The 16,469-nt window shown below is 48.2% G+C and overlaps 1 protein-coding gene across 9 annotated transcripts in view; it reads left to right on the forward strand.

Moving 5' to 3' along the window:
• The window catches only part of TRAF3IP1 (TRAF3 interacting protein 1), a 60,416-nt gene extending 45,027 nt beyond the window's left edge, over window positions 1-15,389 (forward strand). For 3 of the 9 annotated variants that reach the window (XM_020876423.2, XM_070463685.1, XM_020876424.2), the window contains 2 exons: window positions 12,038-12,261; window positions 13,978-14,233. In XM_020876423.2, coding sequence (XP_020732082.2) covers window positions 12,038-12,261; window positions 13,978-14,143 — 390 coding nt within the window. In that variant the 3' untranslated portion in view covers window positions 14,144-14,233. Of the gene's footprint in view, window positions 1-2,088; window positions 2,365-2,499; window positions 3,304-4,722; window positions 6,647-12,037; window positions 12,262-13,977 lie in introns of those variants that run through there. The other 6 variants (XM_070463684.1, XM_070463686.1, XR_011486345.1 and 3 more) reach the window with 5 other exon arrangements.
• The last annotated feature ends 1,080 nt before the right edge of the window (window positions 15,390-16,469 follow it).

The raw sequence follows: 16,469 nt of genomic DNA on the forward strand, positions 1-16,469 counted from the left end.
CATCACTTCATGGCAAATAGAAGGGGAAACAAGGGAAACAGTGACAGACTTTATATTCTGGACTCCAAAATCACTGTGGATGCAGATTGCAATCATGAAATTAAAAAACGTTTGCTTCTTGGAAGAAAAGCTATGACCAACCTAGAAAGCAATATAAAAAGCAGAGATATCACTTGGCCAACAAATATGTGTATAGTCAAAGCTCTGGTTTTTCCAGTAGTCATGTATGGATGTGAGTGTTGTATCAGGAAGAAAGCTGAGCACCGAAGAATAATTCTGTCAAACTGTGGTGTTGGAGAAGACTCTTGAGAGTCCCTTGGACAGCAAGGAGATCAAACCAGTCAACCCTAAGGGAGATCAGTCCTGAATATTCACTGGAAGGACTGATGCTGAAGCTGAAGCTCTAATACTTTGGCCACCTGATGCAAAGAGCTGACTCATTGGAAAAGACCCTGATGCTGGGAAAGATTGAAGGCAGGAGGAGAAGGGGGCGACAGAGGATGAGATGGTTGGACGATGTCACGGATTCAATGGGCATGAGTTTGAGCAAGCTCTGGGAGTTGGAGGAGCACGGGGAAGCCTGGTGTGCTGCAGCCCATGAGGTCTAAAAGAGTCAGACATGACTGAGCAACAGGACAACAACAGCAAAGTACTCACTGATGCCACCCTGTTGGTTTTCTGACTTTTTGTAGTTCCTATGTTCCTTTTTTCTTAATCTTTTTTGCCTGCCTCTGTGAATTCATGTCTTTCCATAGTGGTATGCCTTGGTCCTCTTCTCTTTATCCTTTGTGTATCTACTGTAGGTTTTTGCTTTGTGGTTATTCTGAAACTTACATAAAACATCTTGCAGATATAACAGCCTATTTTACACTGATAACAGCTTAACATCAGTTGTATACAAAAATTCTATGCTTTTACTCCCCCTTCATATGTTTTTACTCCCCCTTCATATGTTTTTGATGTTATGTTCTACCTCTTTTTATATTGTTTATTTATTAGCAAAATTACTGTGGCTTTATTTATTTTTAATACTTTTCCTCAAAGCTTCATACTAGAGTTAAGTGCTTAATACCTCCATCATATTATAACATTAGAGTATTTTGAATTTGACTGTATACTTACCTTCCCCATTACGTTGTATGTTTTCTTCTTCTAATTAGTATCCGTTTGTTTCAGCCTGAAGAGCTCCTTTCAGTGTTTCTCCTAAGGCAGGTCTGGTAGTGATGAACTCCCTCAACTTTTTGTTTGTCTGGGAAGGTCTCACCTCTCCTTTATTTCTGAGGGATAGCTTTGCTGAATAGAGTATTCTTTATTGGCCTTTTCCCCCTTCATCTCTTTGAGTATCTTGCCCTACTCTTTTCTGGCCTGTAAAGTTTCTCCTGACAAATCTGCAGATTGCTTTATAGCAGGAAGTTACCAGCTGCTTTAAGAGTCTCTTCTTGTCTTTGATTTTTGGCAGTTTTATTATAATACATCTTAAAGAAGATCTCCTTACGTGTGTGATAAGTTGCTTCAGTCGTGTCTGACTCTTTGAGACCCTATGAACTGTAGCCTGCCAGGCTCCTCTATCCATGGGGATTCTCCAGACAAGAATACTGGAGTGGGTTGCCATGCCCTCCTCCATGGGATCTTCCTGACCCAGGGATCCAACCCACGTCTCTTATGTCTCCTGCATTGGTAGGCAGGTTCTTTACCACGAGCGCCACCTGGGAAGCCCAAGATCTCCTCATGTGAAGTTTGTTTGATGAACTGTGAGCTTCAAAACTTGGATGTCCAAATGTCTTCCAGATTTTGGAAGTTCTCAACCATTATTTCTTTAAGTAAGCTTTCTGCCTCTTTCTCCCTCCATGCTTGCATAGGCTTTCTCCACTCTTCTTCCCCCTGGACTGGATAATTTTGAAGGTCCTGTCTGCTACTTCTCACATTCTTCTTCCGCTTGAACTGTTTTGTTGCTGATGCTCTTGTCACATTTTTCATTTCATTCACTGTGTTATTCAGCTCCAGAATCTGTGTTTCTCCTTGTGAAACTTCTCAATTTTTCCCTGTATTATTTTCCTGATTTGTTGAATTGTCTGTGTTTTTTTGCAGCTCATCAAATTTCCTTAAAATAGCTATTTTGGGTTCTCTATTGGCTGAATTGCAGATTTCCATGTCTTTGAAGTCAGTCATACTGTAAGTGTATTGGTGGTGGTATATTTTCTTGATTTTTCACGTTCCTCGTGCCTTATGTTGCTGTTCTCACATTTGAAGTAGCAGCATCCCCTCCAGTCTTTACTAACCGACTTGGGAGATAAATACTCCACCAGCATGGCTAGGGATCCCGAGGCTTTGCCACCTCTTTTGGATGCGCTCACTCCCTCTTTCCTGCTCCTCCTTTGCAGAATTCCTCAGCTTTGGTGTCTTCTCTGTGTCCTGCAGCTCCATGCTGGGTACTCACAGCCTCCCTCTGCCTTCCCAGGAGTGGAGCTAACGCTGAAGGTGTGGTTTCTCCCTTTGCAGACTCAGGATGGCTTTCTGCTGGAGTTCACTAGCCGTCCATCAAAGCTCACTGTCACCACCGTGGGGATCACTCACGGGGAGCAACTAGGGAAAGCTCTCGTGCAGCAACAAAGACCCAGTCAACAACAGCAACAGCAAAGAGAATAAATGGCACTACAAAACTCAATGTCCACTATTACATTGGACTTGAAGCTTGCAGTGAACTGGGGCAGGAGTGTCCTTCTGGCTGCAAGAGGGAGAGGTGCTGCCTGGAGCAGTCAGCACCCTACACAGCAGGACGGGGCTGTGGGTGTCCCCATGGAATTCAGGAACAAGGATGTGAAGTGAGACCTGGGTGAGATACTCTGGAGGGCTAACTGGTGCAAAGAGAAATGTGACTGAATTCTGGAAAGGAGACGGGGTCATCATCATTTGAAGATGACAGTGGTCTATCAAGTCCGTCAACCCCTTAAAGTTTAAAAATGTTAAAAAAATTTGTAAGGTGGCCAGGGACAAAATAAATACATAAAAGTCAGTATTTTTCCTATATGTCAGCAATAACCAGTTGGAAACAATGTGTATCAAGCTCTTCCTCCAGAACTGGAAACAAAAATGTAAATTTCCAAAGCATGTGTGCATTTAGTAAGAATTTATAGTAACTGTATTGAGAAGCCACAGAATTCTACCAAGAAATATAAAAGGCTTGGAAAAAGTCATGAGAGACATTGTGTTCTGCATGGAAACTCAATATAGAGATGTCACTTCTCTCAAATTAACTTATAAGTGTAATGCAATCCCAATAAATGTTCAATGGATGTTTTGGAATTTGGTGAAGGATGTTCTAGTTTCTGTGAGGAGCTTCCCTGTGGTCCAGTGGTTAAGATTCTGCCTTCAGTGCAGGGGATGCAAGTTTGATCCCTTACTGGGGAACTAAGATCCCATTTGCTGCGCAGTGCAGCCAAAAAAAAAAAAAAGTTTTATCTGAAAGAATAAATACACGGTCATAGCCTTTCATAAAAATGATCGAAAGGACCAGTTTTAGGCCAGTAATGTATTCTTCACTTTCATTCCTTTAAGTAGAGAAGGAATCTCTTTAGCTAGGAGTCTGAGTTCCACATTTCCTTGTTGCCTGCTCTGTTGTTGTTTTGATCAGTTTTCCATGTGACAAGATGATTTTTTAATTATTTCCATTTTGGGGTCAATCAGAAAGACCAGTCTGAAGTTGCATCTTCTCTGTTCTGTGCAGTAACCTCAGGCTTCAGCTGCAGTGAACTCACCCAGCCTTCCAAGAGCATTCCTTGTTCCTTTCCAAGGACAGTAATGTTTGTAGAAGTAGCTGACATTTAATGATCTTTTGATTTCTCTCTGCACCAGGTGCTAGGTGGTTCCATATATGCATTTCTTCTCCTGTAGAAGTTTACCCATTAGTTGTTCTCAGTTGTAGATGATATAATCGTTATAACAACAGCTGACGTCAGTAGAGCAATTTCTGTCCCTAAGGAATTGCATCCATCCCTTCATTTAATTCTCACGGGAACTTATGAGATAGGTGTCATCCCCATTTTCTAAGTTTGGAAACTGAGGGACCAAAGTTACTGTGTCTGAGGTTACATAGACAGTCTCAAAGGGAGGAGGTCACCCCAGGCCTGCCTGCATCCAGCCTGGGAGTTAGCCTCTTACTATACAGCTTCTCACCTGTGCATTCTGAAGGCTTCCTGCATGTGTTTTCTTTCTTATCTGTAGTGGCCGCAATGAGCAGGATTTTTTGGGGGGCTGCCCGGGGTCTTTGTGGCTTTGTTGCTTTCTCTGGTTGTAGCGAGTGGGGGCTGTTCTTCATGTTTGGTGTGGGGGCTGCCTGCTGCTGTGACTCCTGCGGCTGCCGACCACAGGCTCGTGTGGGCGGCAGCGGCTGCAGCGCTCGGGCTCAGCAGTTCTGTGGCCAGTGGGCTCAGGCGCTCCGCAGCATGTGGGATCTTCCGTACCAGGGACTGAACCCCTGTCCCTTGCGTTGGCAGGCGGGTTCTTAACTACTGGAGCGCAAGGCCACAGGGGACGTCCCCGTGACAGATTTTTAACCACCCGGGAGGTTTTCTAACAGCGTGTCCCTGACTCGGAGCAGTGGCTTTCCGTCTGCTGCCTGTGCTCAGCAGTCGTCACCTGCAGCGGTCAGGGTGTGGTAGCGCCATTGGAATCAGTTGTTGTTTTTCCTGTTATTCTCTTTATTCCTTGACAGACTAATTACAGATTTCAGCTTTTCAGTGCCACATGTGGGTGAGTTAGAATAGTCACAGCATCTTGTTAGGGCACCGTGCCAAAGAAACAGGGCATCTGGGCCCACAGGTACCAGCTCTGGCATCAGAGCACAGAAATACAGTCCTGGCTGGTGAAAAATACTTGATGTATGTTGGTGCAACCACGTCGTAAAGCTCTGTGCCCTGACGTCACACGGCTGAGGACAGACGTACCCGCTGACCCGGCAGCGCCGCTTCGCGCCACACGCGCTGCGGGGTCTTGTGCATGTGTGTGTGTGCTGGGACACACGTGCAAGACGACTCGGAGCCGTGTGGAACCATCGCATGTCCGCCAGCACAGGAGTGGATGGGGACCTCGGTGTATTCATACGGCCACGTCACCATTCAGCAGTGCCGAGGGACAGAGGCCAACACACACGGATACGTGAGTGTGTGTGTGTGTGGAGTCCTTCCATCCACCCTGTGTGCATGGAACAGGCAGGCGCGGACGCAGACAGCACAGCTGGTCACGCAGACCCGGGACTCGACCTGGCAGTGGCCCCTGGGGCCCCGGGGCCTGGCAGGGTTTGCTGTTTTGACCCCGGTGGTGGCTGCAGGAGGCTCCACGTCCTTCTCTCAGGTGCTTTCCTGTATGTTAAAGGGTAAACTGTTTGGTTCCAGACTGTTTTCCCGAGTGTTCACTTTGACCCACACTGGACATGAATGTGTGCTTTGCAGAGAAGTCTGATGACGGAGTGTCACTGGGTGGACAGGACCCTTGGAATAGTCCTCCTGGGGGTCTCTGCTTTCCTTGTGTGGCTTGGATGCAGGCATTCCTTGGTTTAGGAAGAAAAGGAACTTTTGATAAGCTGTATATGAATCACTTCCTGAGGTCATGGGGGAGCGTGCTATTTAAAGCAGATGCCCACATGCTCTGATTTATTGCCCCTTCTTTGATTCATCAGGTGGGTTTCCTTAACGTGGGGCAGAGTTCTCCCAGGAGGGCCTGGGACCACTCAGATCAGCAGCCGAGCAGAGGGCAGTGCTGTGCCTGCTCGTAGTGCTCCTGAGAGATTCTGGCGAGACCTGCGGGTCAGGCTTTGCAGCATTATTTTAACAACAGTACTTTCTTCTCCTGAAGCCTAGTGTTGAAATGTAAAGAAACAAACCTCTCAGGTCAATGCCTTTTACATGTATGACTTACAATAATAAATAATTACAAATTTAAAAAGTCACTATAAACACAATTAAATGCCCACACTTCTGGGGACAAGTACGTGTGGGGTAAATGCAATTAATATTCAGTCCCAGAGGTACCTGTTCCCCTGAAAGATCCTGGAAAGTCACTTCTCCCGAAGCGCGCGTGTGGCCAGCCAAATGAGGAAACGCTGTGTCACAGGTCCCCGCTGCCCGGCACCAGCGGAGGCAACAGTCTGCAGCCCTCGGGAGGAGGGAGCCCGCGTCACCTGCAGCGGCCCCCAGCTCAGCTCCGCGCCCAGAACCGCAGCCTGTCCGTGAGGAGCTTCAAGAGCGCGTCTCGTGGTGTGGGCTGTGTGTGTTTTAGAAAGTGACGACAGGAAGCGACGTGTCAGGGAGGAAGGTAAATGACGTCCCTACAGGAGAACTCGTCCGCCCGAAGCCGGGCGAACGCCGCGTGGGTTGGCGCTGACCACACAGCACGCGAGTGTAGCTGGCAGGAGCGACATCTGCACCCTCTCCCGAGGCCCGGCGCCCTGCCCTTCGCGGCGGGGACATTTATGACGACCGGGGTTTGTCCAGGGTTCACTATGTGCAAGGCGCTGAGCTGCTTGCTTTATGTTATCCCATCTAATCCTGCCTGCGAGGTAAATGTTAGTATTTCCAGTTTATTGTGAGGAGACCGAGGCAGGGCAGGGCAGGCCACGGTCAGGAGGCTGTAAAGCTCCAAGGCAGGGAGGCGGGCTCGGTCCCCGCGGGGCGCAGAGTCCTGACCGCCCACCGCCCGCCCCGAGTCCACCCACGTTCCAGCGGGTTGTAGGCACTATTTGGGGGTAATGATACAGTTTCTGGGTTTTTTTTTTTCTCTTCCATTTTCAAAAATTAAGCATATTTCATATGACTAATTCCTGTGTGGTGAGTACAGCGGTGGATTCTCAGATTTTACTGTACATATTAAAAGTCTATAAAACCGGGGTTTATAATGGTTGCATTTGTCTGGAAAGTTGCTGATACAGCAGAACAAGCTGTGTATAAATCAGAGCCTGTCGTCAGTGGGGGTGCTTTTTAAAGCAGAGTCAGTCTTGACTTACCCACTCTACCTGCTGCTTTAAGCGAAAGCTTGGAAAATGCCAGAATTTTGATATTTTGCAGCAATAGAAAAGCCTCTCCCAGCTATCATAATCCTAGCCCCAAAGCCTCTTGTTTTAAAAGTCCCTAACCTCTCAAAAGTGAGACTGTGAACTTCAGGGTGTGTGTCCCCTCTGCCACTTGGCGCTGACACAGATTCCTGAGGGGCTTGGACAGCCCCGCAGTGTGCCTGTCTGAGGCAGGGCTCGCCGGTCTCATAAGACGCTGTGCACGCTAGTCTCCGTCCTGAGTTCTCTGCTCTGGACAGTTTTGTGTTAGAGTCAGTACGATGCCAGATACATAGGAGTTACTTCACATCATTATGAGTGGGTTTAACTAGAATTTTAAATGTCTCAACTAAGTCAGTCGTCAATATGGTCACTATAATAAAGTTCAGTTTAGTACTTTAGTACTCAGTCAATCAGTCTGACTCTTTGCAGCCCCATGGACTGCAGCACGCCAGGCCTCCCTGTTCACCACCAACTCCCGGAGTTTACTCAAACTCATCTCCTTCGGGATGGTGATGCCATTCAACCATCTCATCCTCTGTCGTCCCCTTCTCCTCCCGCCTTCAATCTTTCCCAGCATCAGGATCTTTTCCAGTGAATCAGTTCTTCGCATCAGGTGGCTAAAGTATTGGAGCTTCAACTCCAATATTCAGAATTGAATTCCTATGCTGTCTAGGTTGGTCATAGCTTTTCTTCCAAGGAGCAAACATCTTTTAATTTCATGGCTGCAGTCACCATCTGCAGTGATTTTGGAACCCAAGAAAATAAAGTCTGTCACTGTTTCCATTGTTTCCCCATCTATTTGCCACAAAGTGATGGCACTGAAAGCTGTGATCTTGGTGTTTTGAATGTTGAGTTTTAAGCCAACTTCACTCTGCTTTCACTTTCATTAAGAGGCTCTTCAGTTCCCTTTTGCTTTCTGCTGTAAAGGTGGTGTCATCTGCATATCTGAGATTATTAATATTTCTCCTGGCAAGCTTAATTCCAGCTTGTGTTTCATCTAGCCTGGCATTTTGCATGATGTACTCTGCATATAAGTTAAATAAGCAGGGTGACAATATACAGCCTTGACGTACTCCTTTCCCAATTTGGAACCAGTCCATTGTTCCATGTCCAGTTCTAACTGTTGCTTCTTGACCTGCATACAGGTTTCTCAGGAGGCAGGTAAGGTGGTCTGGTATTCCCATCTCTTGAAGAATTTCCCACAGTTTGTTGTGATCCACACAGACAAATGCTCTAGTGTAGTCGATGAAGCTGAAGTAGATGATTTTCTGGAACTCTCGCTTTTTCGATGATCCAGCAGATGTTGGCAGTTTGATCTCTGGTTCCTCTGCTTTTTCTAAATCCAGCTTGAACATCTGGAAGTTCTCAGTTCATGTACTGTTGAAGCCTGGCTTGAAGAATTTTGAGCATTACTTTGCTAGCATGTGAGATGAATGCAGTTGTGCGGTAGTTTGAACATTCTTTGGCATTGCCCTTTCTTTGGGATTGGAGTGAAAACTGACCTTTTCCAGTCCTGTGGCCACTGCTGAGTTTTCCAGATTTGCTGGCATATTGAGTGCAGCACTTTCACAGCATCATCTTTTAGGATTTGAAGTAGCTCAGCTGGAATTCCATCGCCTCCACTAGCTTTGTTCATAGTTATGCTTCCTAAGGCCCACTTGACTTCAGGTGTCAGGATGTCTGGCTCTAGTTGAGTGATGATACCATCATGGTTATCTGGGTCATGAAGATCTTTTTTGTATAGTTCATAATAAAGTAGTCAGTATAATAAGGACAGCACATTTTTTCCCAGGAAGTAATTTATCATTGTATTGATTCACTTTAGTCACTTAGCATTTTAATTCAAAAGCACTTTTATAGCCACTACCTTTTTTGTTTTTAATTGAAATTATTTTGAGATAACTAATTTCAAATGTAGTTGTAAGAGATAACAGAGACCCCAGGGACCCCTGACTCAGTTCTCCCCGCTGATGACATCTGACGAAGCTGAGTGCAGTGTTGCACCCAGGATGCAGACCTTGATGCCGTCAGGATACAGGACATCTCCAGCATCCCAGGGATCCCTCTTGTTGCCCTTTTATAACGATACCCACTCTCTGCCTTCCGACCAACCCTGTCCTGAACCCCTGGCAGCTGCTCATCCGTTCTCCATTTCTGTAGTGTTAGCATTTTAAGACTTTATGGAAATGGAATCATGCAGCATGTATATTTTGAGACTGGCTTTTTTTCACTCAGCATAACTCTTTAGCAGGCCCATCCAGGTTGTTGTATGAATCAGCAGTTTGTTCCTTTTTTCTTGCCAAGTAGTATTCTGTGATACGGATGTAGCATAGTTTATGTATTCACTCCCTGAAGGGCATCTGGGTTGTGTCCAGTTTTTGACTGCTCTGAGTGAAGCTTCCATATGGAATGAAGCTTCCGTAAACACACCTACACAGGTTTTTGTGTGAACATGTCTTCACTTCTCCGGGAGCAGTGCCCAGGAGTACGGTTGCTGGCTTGCATGGCACCTGCACAGTTAGTCTTAAAGACCTGGTCAAACTGCCTGCAGAGCGGCTGTGCCGTTTTGCGTTCCCCCCGGCCGTGAATGAGGGGTCCAGTTTCTCTGTGTCCTTCCCAGCGTTTGATGTGGTCAGTGTGTTTCGTTTTAGCCATTCTGATAGGTGTGCAGTCACATCTCGTGTTTCTAACTTGCATTTCCTTGATGGGTAATGATTTTGAGTATCTTTCATGTGCTCTTTGGCCGTCTGTGTGTCCTCTTTGGTGAAATGTCTGTTCTTTTGTCCATTTTCTAACTTGATTGTTTGCTTTTTTGCTGTTGATGTCTGGGAGTTTTTACACCTTGGGTCCTAATCCTTTGCCAGGTCTGTGATTTGAATGCACATCCTCTCTCTGTCTAGTTTGTCTTCCATGCTGTCAGCAGGGTGTTTTGCCCATGGGCAGTTTTTGACGGTGACAGAGCCCATTTATCAGTTTTTCCTTCAACTGATCGTGCTTTTGGTGTCAAATCAGAACTGTTTATTTACCTGACCGTAAATCCCAAGGACTCTCTTCTAGGTTTTTTCCCCTAGAAGTTTTATGGTTTTATGTTTTACATTTAAGTCCATGGTCCGTTTCAGGGCAGTTTCTGTGTAAGACGTGACACTCGGGTCAGGGCTCCGTTCTGCCCACGTATCCAGTTGGTTTTATGTTTTACATTTAAGCCCACGGTCCGTTTCAGGGTAGTTTCTGTATAAGATGAGACTAGGGTTAGGGCTCCGTTCTTCCTGTTTGTCCAGGTGCTGCAGTGCTGTGTGTTGGAAGTCTGCATCTCCCTCGCTGGCTTGCCGTAGCACCTTTGTCAGAAATCAGGTGGATGTATTTGTGAGGAGGACCTGGGTTCTCTGCTCTGTCCCCTGGGTGTGTGTCCACCCTGCCCTGACCACACCATCCCGAGTGCTAGCGCTCTGTGGTAAGTCCTGAGATCTGGTAGTCTGATGCTTCTCGCTAATTTCTTCTTTTTCAAAATGTTTCAGCCATGCTAGATCCTGTGCTTTTCTGTATAAGTTTTAGGACAATCTTGCCCACATGTACAAACCATTTGGCACTGTGGTAGGAATTGTATTAAACCTGTGTATAAATTTGGGGAGAATTGACATCTTTACTGTGTTAATCTTGCAGTTGATGGACAGGGTTTGGCTCTCTCTTTGTAGACCTCCTTTGATTTATTTTATCCACGTTGTGTAGTTTTCAGTACACAAATTCTATATGTATTTTGTTAGGTTTATGAATAGTACTTCTCTTTTCTGAGCGATTATAGATGGCAGTGTATTTTAAATTTTGGTAGCCGTGTGTTCATTGCCAGCAAATAGAAACAGCTGATTTTTTTATGTTTATCTTGTATCCCGCAACCTTGCAGAACTCACTCACTCACTGTGAGCTTTGCCTTTTGTTTGTAGTCCTATTTGTTTAGTGCTTCTGTGTGCCAGGCATTGTGTTAAGGCTTTCCACGTGTTTGCTAAAGGCCAGAACACAGTGGAGCTCAGATCTTGACTCATAAATCTCTTACTCACTTCATGCGTTCATTTAGCAGGCATTTAAGGAGCACTTACATGGACCAGACGCAGGTTCCTGCCCTCTGGGGTCTTGGTCTGAAACCGGATTAGAAGTGACATGAGCAGTTATGTGTCACTTTGTTAAACAAGTTTAGAAATAAAAGAAGTTGATCAGTTGTAACTTAATGCATCTGACTCATGCTGTCCGTGGGTAAAGCAGGGGCATGCAGTCAGCCTGTGTGGAGTGGGAGCTTTTGGTGAGGGGCGGGGGGGTGGTTCCTGAAGAGTGTTGATTTCCCCAGGAAAGGTCCCCAAGCCAAAATACCTGTTGGTTCTTGAGATTCAGAGATGTCAGTGGTAAAGTCTCATATGAAGAGAACCCTAGGTATGGCTTGTGTCAAAGAGCCCAAGAGCCCCCGGCCAGAACTGAGCGCAGCTCTCCGGCCGCCGCCCTCCTCTCCTGCTTCCGCTCTCCCACCGGCCCTGCCCTGGGGCCCCAGGCTGGCCAGCCCAGGGCAGCGGGCCTGGGCCTCTCTGCTGCCCCTTGGTGGCCCGGCCACACCCTCCGCCGCACACTCTGGCTCCTCCCTCTGTGGTGGTCCTCCCCTCCCCTCCCCTCCTCTGCTGGGCGGGTTGCCTTCCGCTGGCCGGGCAGGTGGGGCTGCAGCCCTGTGAAGTGGGGAGGTGGGGCCCTCAGGGAGCGACATGCACCCCCGGGCCCCCTTTCCTTTGGGGACCGTCCTCTGTGTCCCTGCCTGAGCTCTTGTAACAAGAACAGCTGTAGGTTTCCGGTCAGTCGGGAGGTGAAGATCTTGCTGTACCGGCCCTCACGGGGTGCTGCTGGCCGAGCTGCGGGGTCACGGGCAGCTCGTGACCTCTCTAAAGGCCGGTGGGTCCCGCGCCCATGCCCTCTGCGCTCAGGAGTGAGTGTGCTCCTCTCCCTTCACACTCCTCCCAGGAGAAGCTGCTCGTCTTCGAGTCGGCCTGGAAGAAGGAGAAGGACATCGTCTCCAAGGAGATAGAGAAGCTCCGGGTGTCCATCCAGACCCTGTGCCGGAGCGCCCTCCCCCTGGGCAAGATCATGGACTACATCCAGGAGGACGTGGATGCCATGCAGAACGAGCTGCAGCTGTGGCACAGCGAAAGCCAGCAGCATGCCGAGGCCCTGCAGCTGGAACAGAGGTGGGGAGGCAGGGGAGGGGCGGGGGAGGGAGGGGGAAACACAGCCCAGGGCAGCCAGAGGAGACCCTGCAGCAGGATCAGAGGTGGGGGGGGTGGGGGAGGGTGGGGGAGGGAGGGGGAAACACAGCCCAGGGCAGCCAGAGGAGACCCTGCAGCAGGATCAGAGGTGGGGGGGCGGGGGAGGATGGGGGAGGGAGGGGGAAACACAGCCCAGGGCAGCCAGAGGAGACCCTGCAGCAGGATCAGAGGTAGGGGGGTGGGGGAGGGTGGGGGAGGGAGGGGGAAACACAGCCCAGGGCAGCCAGAGGAGACCCTGCAGCAGGATCAGAGGTGGGGGGCCGGGGGAGGGTGGGGGAGGGAGGGGGAAACACAGCCCAGGGCAGCCAGAGGAGACCCTGCAGCAGGATCAGAGGTGGGGGGGTGGGGGAGGGTGGGGGAGGGAGGGGGAAACACAGCCCAGGGCAGCCAGAGGAGACCCTGCAGCAGGATCAGAGGTGGGGGGCCGCGGGAGGGTGGGGGAGGGAGGGGGAAACACAGCCCAGGGCAGCCAGAGGAGACCCTGCAGCAGGAGCAGAGGTGGGGGGGTGGGGGAGGGTGGGGGAGGGAGGGGGAAACACAGCCCAGGGCAGCCAGAGGAGACCCTGCAGCAGGATCAGAGGTGGGGGGGTGGGGGAGGGTGGGGGAGGGAGGGGGAAACACAGCCCAGGGCAGCCAGAGGAGACCCTGCAGCAGGATCAGAGGTGGGGGGGGCCGGGGGAGGGTGGGGGAGGGAGGGGGAAACACAGCCCAGGGCAGCCAGAGGAGACCCTGCAGCAGGATCAGAGGTGGGGGGGCGGGGGAGGGTGGGGGAGGGAGGGGGAAACACAGCCCAGGGCAGCCAGAGGAGACCCTGCAGCAGGATCAGAGGTGGGGGGGTGGGGGGAGGGTGGGGGAGGGAGGGGGAAACACAGCCCAGGGCAGCCAGAGGAGACCCTGCAGCAGGAGCAGAGGTGGGGGGGTGGGGGAGGGTGGGGGAGGGAGGGGGAAACACAGCCCAGGGCAGCCAGTGGAGACCCTGCAGCAGGAGCAGAGGTGGGGGGGGCAGGGGAGGGGTGGGGGAGGGGGGCTGGGGGAGGGGTGGGTTAGGGTGGGGGAAACACGGCCCAGGGGGAGGCCTCTGGAGAACCGAGCCCTCTCAACCCTCTTTCATACATCCTACCCCAAGGAAAGTACATTGCTTCTTCATTCACAGCATAATGTGCATTTCTCCGTAGCAGCTAGAAAAGAGCTGCTCTTGGTGTTCAGAAACCCAAGATTTAGGCATTCAGAAGACAGGAAACTTTGCAGTTTGGATGTTTATCCAAAGACACATATTTATCATGTGTCTTATCAAAATCCCCAAAGTTTTGTGACTGTAATTTGAAAGTATTTTAAATTTTTTACTTGAGAAAAGTACATTTATATTTTTATCCTTTTTGAAATTATTTTCCCCCTTTGGATACAATGAGTAATTTACTTTTGTTACCTCCCTTTGTTTTAATTAAGAAGCTAGTGTAGAGACTTCCCTGGTGGTCCAGTGGTTAAGATGCCACACTCCCAACTCAGGGGCCCTGGGTTCAGTCCCCGGTCGGGGAACTAAGATCCCCGCATGCTGCATGACAAAAATGCAGCCAAAAAGAAAAGCATCAGATGGGAAAGGAGAGAGGTCCTCATGAGCCCCGGCTTGTGTCTCGGCAGCATCACGGACAGCGCCGTGGAGCCCCTGAAGGCGGAGCTGGCGGAGCTGGAGCAGCTGGTCAGGGACCAGCAGGACAAGATCTGTGCCGTGAAGGCCAACATCCTGAGGAACGAGGAGAAGATCCAGAAGATGGTGTACAGCATCAACCTGAGTTCCAGGAGGTGAGGGCTCAAAGCTGCAGAGACTCCAGGGGGTCCCTCAACTTGCACGTAAGGAGGAGGCTGGCACTTCGCTCTCCGTGCGAGGTTTCAGTCTGAAGGCAGCGGTGAGCAGCTCACAACGTCATCCTCCTGGTTTTCAGAGCTTTACCACCTAAGGCACGTTTGGTGTAGGAGAGACCGTGTTTCCCTGCCTTCCTCCACTGGAAACTTGCTAGTTATAAACGGCTCTTGCAGACGCCGCTGGTGTGAGACGTTTCTCTGCAAGCCTGGTCTCTGCCGTCGGCTCTTGGGTTCTGTGCCAGTCTGTCCAGTGGGCGAGCGGTGCTGGGACTGCCCGGGACACGGAACTCTGAGATGGCCAACTCCGAGCCTGCTGACAGGACTGCTGGAGCCCCGAGTGAAGGCTAGCTGCACATTTTGACAGGAGCCTTATAAATGCAGTGAGGCCTGAAAAGCAAAGACTTATATTTTTAGCTCACTCCCACTTGCAAAGAGTTCATTTCAGCCCGTGTCTTTATAAAGTACCCACGAACTCTAGTTTTTAACCTCTCTGTCATTGCGTGTACCTTAACGCAATTTTCTTTTTGCTCCCTATTATGTTTTGCTTATTTTTCCAACCCCTAAAGTTCATACATTTTAAAAGGAGATTTGACTGCGGCCTTCGGGGGCATCGTCTGACCTGAGATTGTCATAGGCCGCATCCTCACTTTCTTCAACATCGAGCCCCTGGGCTTCCCTGCGAGCACATCAGTGCAGCTGCGGGATCCCTCATCCTCTCTAGAAGCTAAGCTTGCTCTTCAAGCCAACGGCCCAGGCCTGTTCCTTTGCCCAGGTGTAAGCACCTGTGCACCTCAGAGACAGGTGGTTAGGAAAAACCTCCAGAAGAAAGACTTAAAAGGATGCACAGATTTGCAAAATTTTTTGATGTTACCATTTTTTTAGAAATTTTTTTTAAAGCAAAAGTTTTTTTTTTTAAACACAGTTTATATTTAGTTTTTCACTACATATAATATTGTAAATACTGAAGTCTTATATTTGTGTATAAAGGATTTCACTGTTCGGAGACATACTTACGGGTCTTAAAGTCTGGGTCCTGACACTTGTATTCTACATACTGTTATTTATGATGTAACCCAAGCGGTGTCATTTTAAATGTTAGAATTTCCTCAGCAAGTTTTGTTTCTTTAAAAGATTAGCACAGTTAAGTTTTTCCTTAGTGTAATTTCCAAAATAAATCTGTTACAAAGGTCGTTCTATGATTTTTGAAGTGAAGTTCAAGATTGGATTATTAAGATGTGCCATTGTGAAACATTGGTCTTTCCCTCCTTTCTGTAGTTAGCCATAAAATTCTGTCTGCTGAGATGACACTGAATATCAACATGTCACTGGAGGAGGGGAGGGGTACCAGTTACCCAGCTCTTCCCCTGTCCACGGTCTCTCTTCCACTGACTCAAGTGACAGCCACCACCCCAAAGGGACCCTGTTTTGGGTCAGATTAAGAAGTCTGCCTTTTATGAATTTGTATGTAAGACTAGCGTTCTTGTGTTGCAAAAAAATCGCATACGTTGTATGTGAGTCAAATTTTGTATGAAATAGTCTCTCAAATTGTATCATAAAATTTATTTTTCTTTTATACATAAATCATTAAAAATAATCACCTGTTTTTTTCTATCAGTGTATGGGGTTGTGCAGTTCAGTTCACACCTGGAAAAAAGCATTTGGATTTTTAAAACTTCAGCATGTGTGCAGTTTATTTTTCTGTGAAGACAGTTCAGGGAAATTTATATTTTCACTCACAACACCCCTTTTCTGTATAAATTGGAGTCTTACATAAGGCAGGTAAACACTTTTCAGGAATTTTAAGATCATTCATGAAGTCCTAGGAAGTCACTGCATGTGGTTATGACTGTACCTCGACACAGATGAATAAATCCTGTTATCTATGATTTCGATAAAATACGCAAATAGGATTATTAAATGTTTTCCTCTGCTTTGGCGTGTTAAGTTTTCCGGAAGCACTGGAGTCATACTTTAGATGTTTTAATTAAAAACAATTGAGCTGATTGAACTGACACATTTATATTTAAAGGAAATACAGCAACCTTTGAAAGAGTAACTTGGAGACTAAAATTCTCCAAAGCTTTCTGCTTTGATATTCATACTGATTTTTCTTCTCAATAAGCAACTTGGAAACTAGTAACTGGAATCTAGGGAGAGAGGTGGTGGTCTTTAGTGACAGTGTAAGGGGAGTTGGGGGCTTGGGGGGTCTGGAGTCCTCAGTCTGTCGACAGGTGTCCCTGGAGTGTTCTTGGACTACTTCTCCAAGCCGC

This window comes from Odocoileus virginianus, unplaced genomic scaffold, assembly GCF_023699985.2.
Source record: "Odocoileus virginianus isolate 20LAN1187 ecotype Illinois unplaced genomic scaffold, Ovbor_1.2 Unplaced_Contig_5, whole genome shotgun sequence".
Taxonomy (NCBI): Eukaryota; Metazoa; Chordata; class Mammalia; order Artiodactyla; family Cervidae; genus Odocoileus; species Odocoileus virginianus.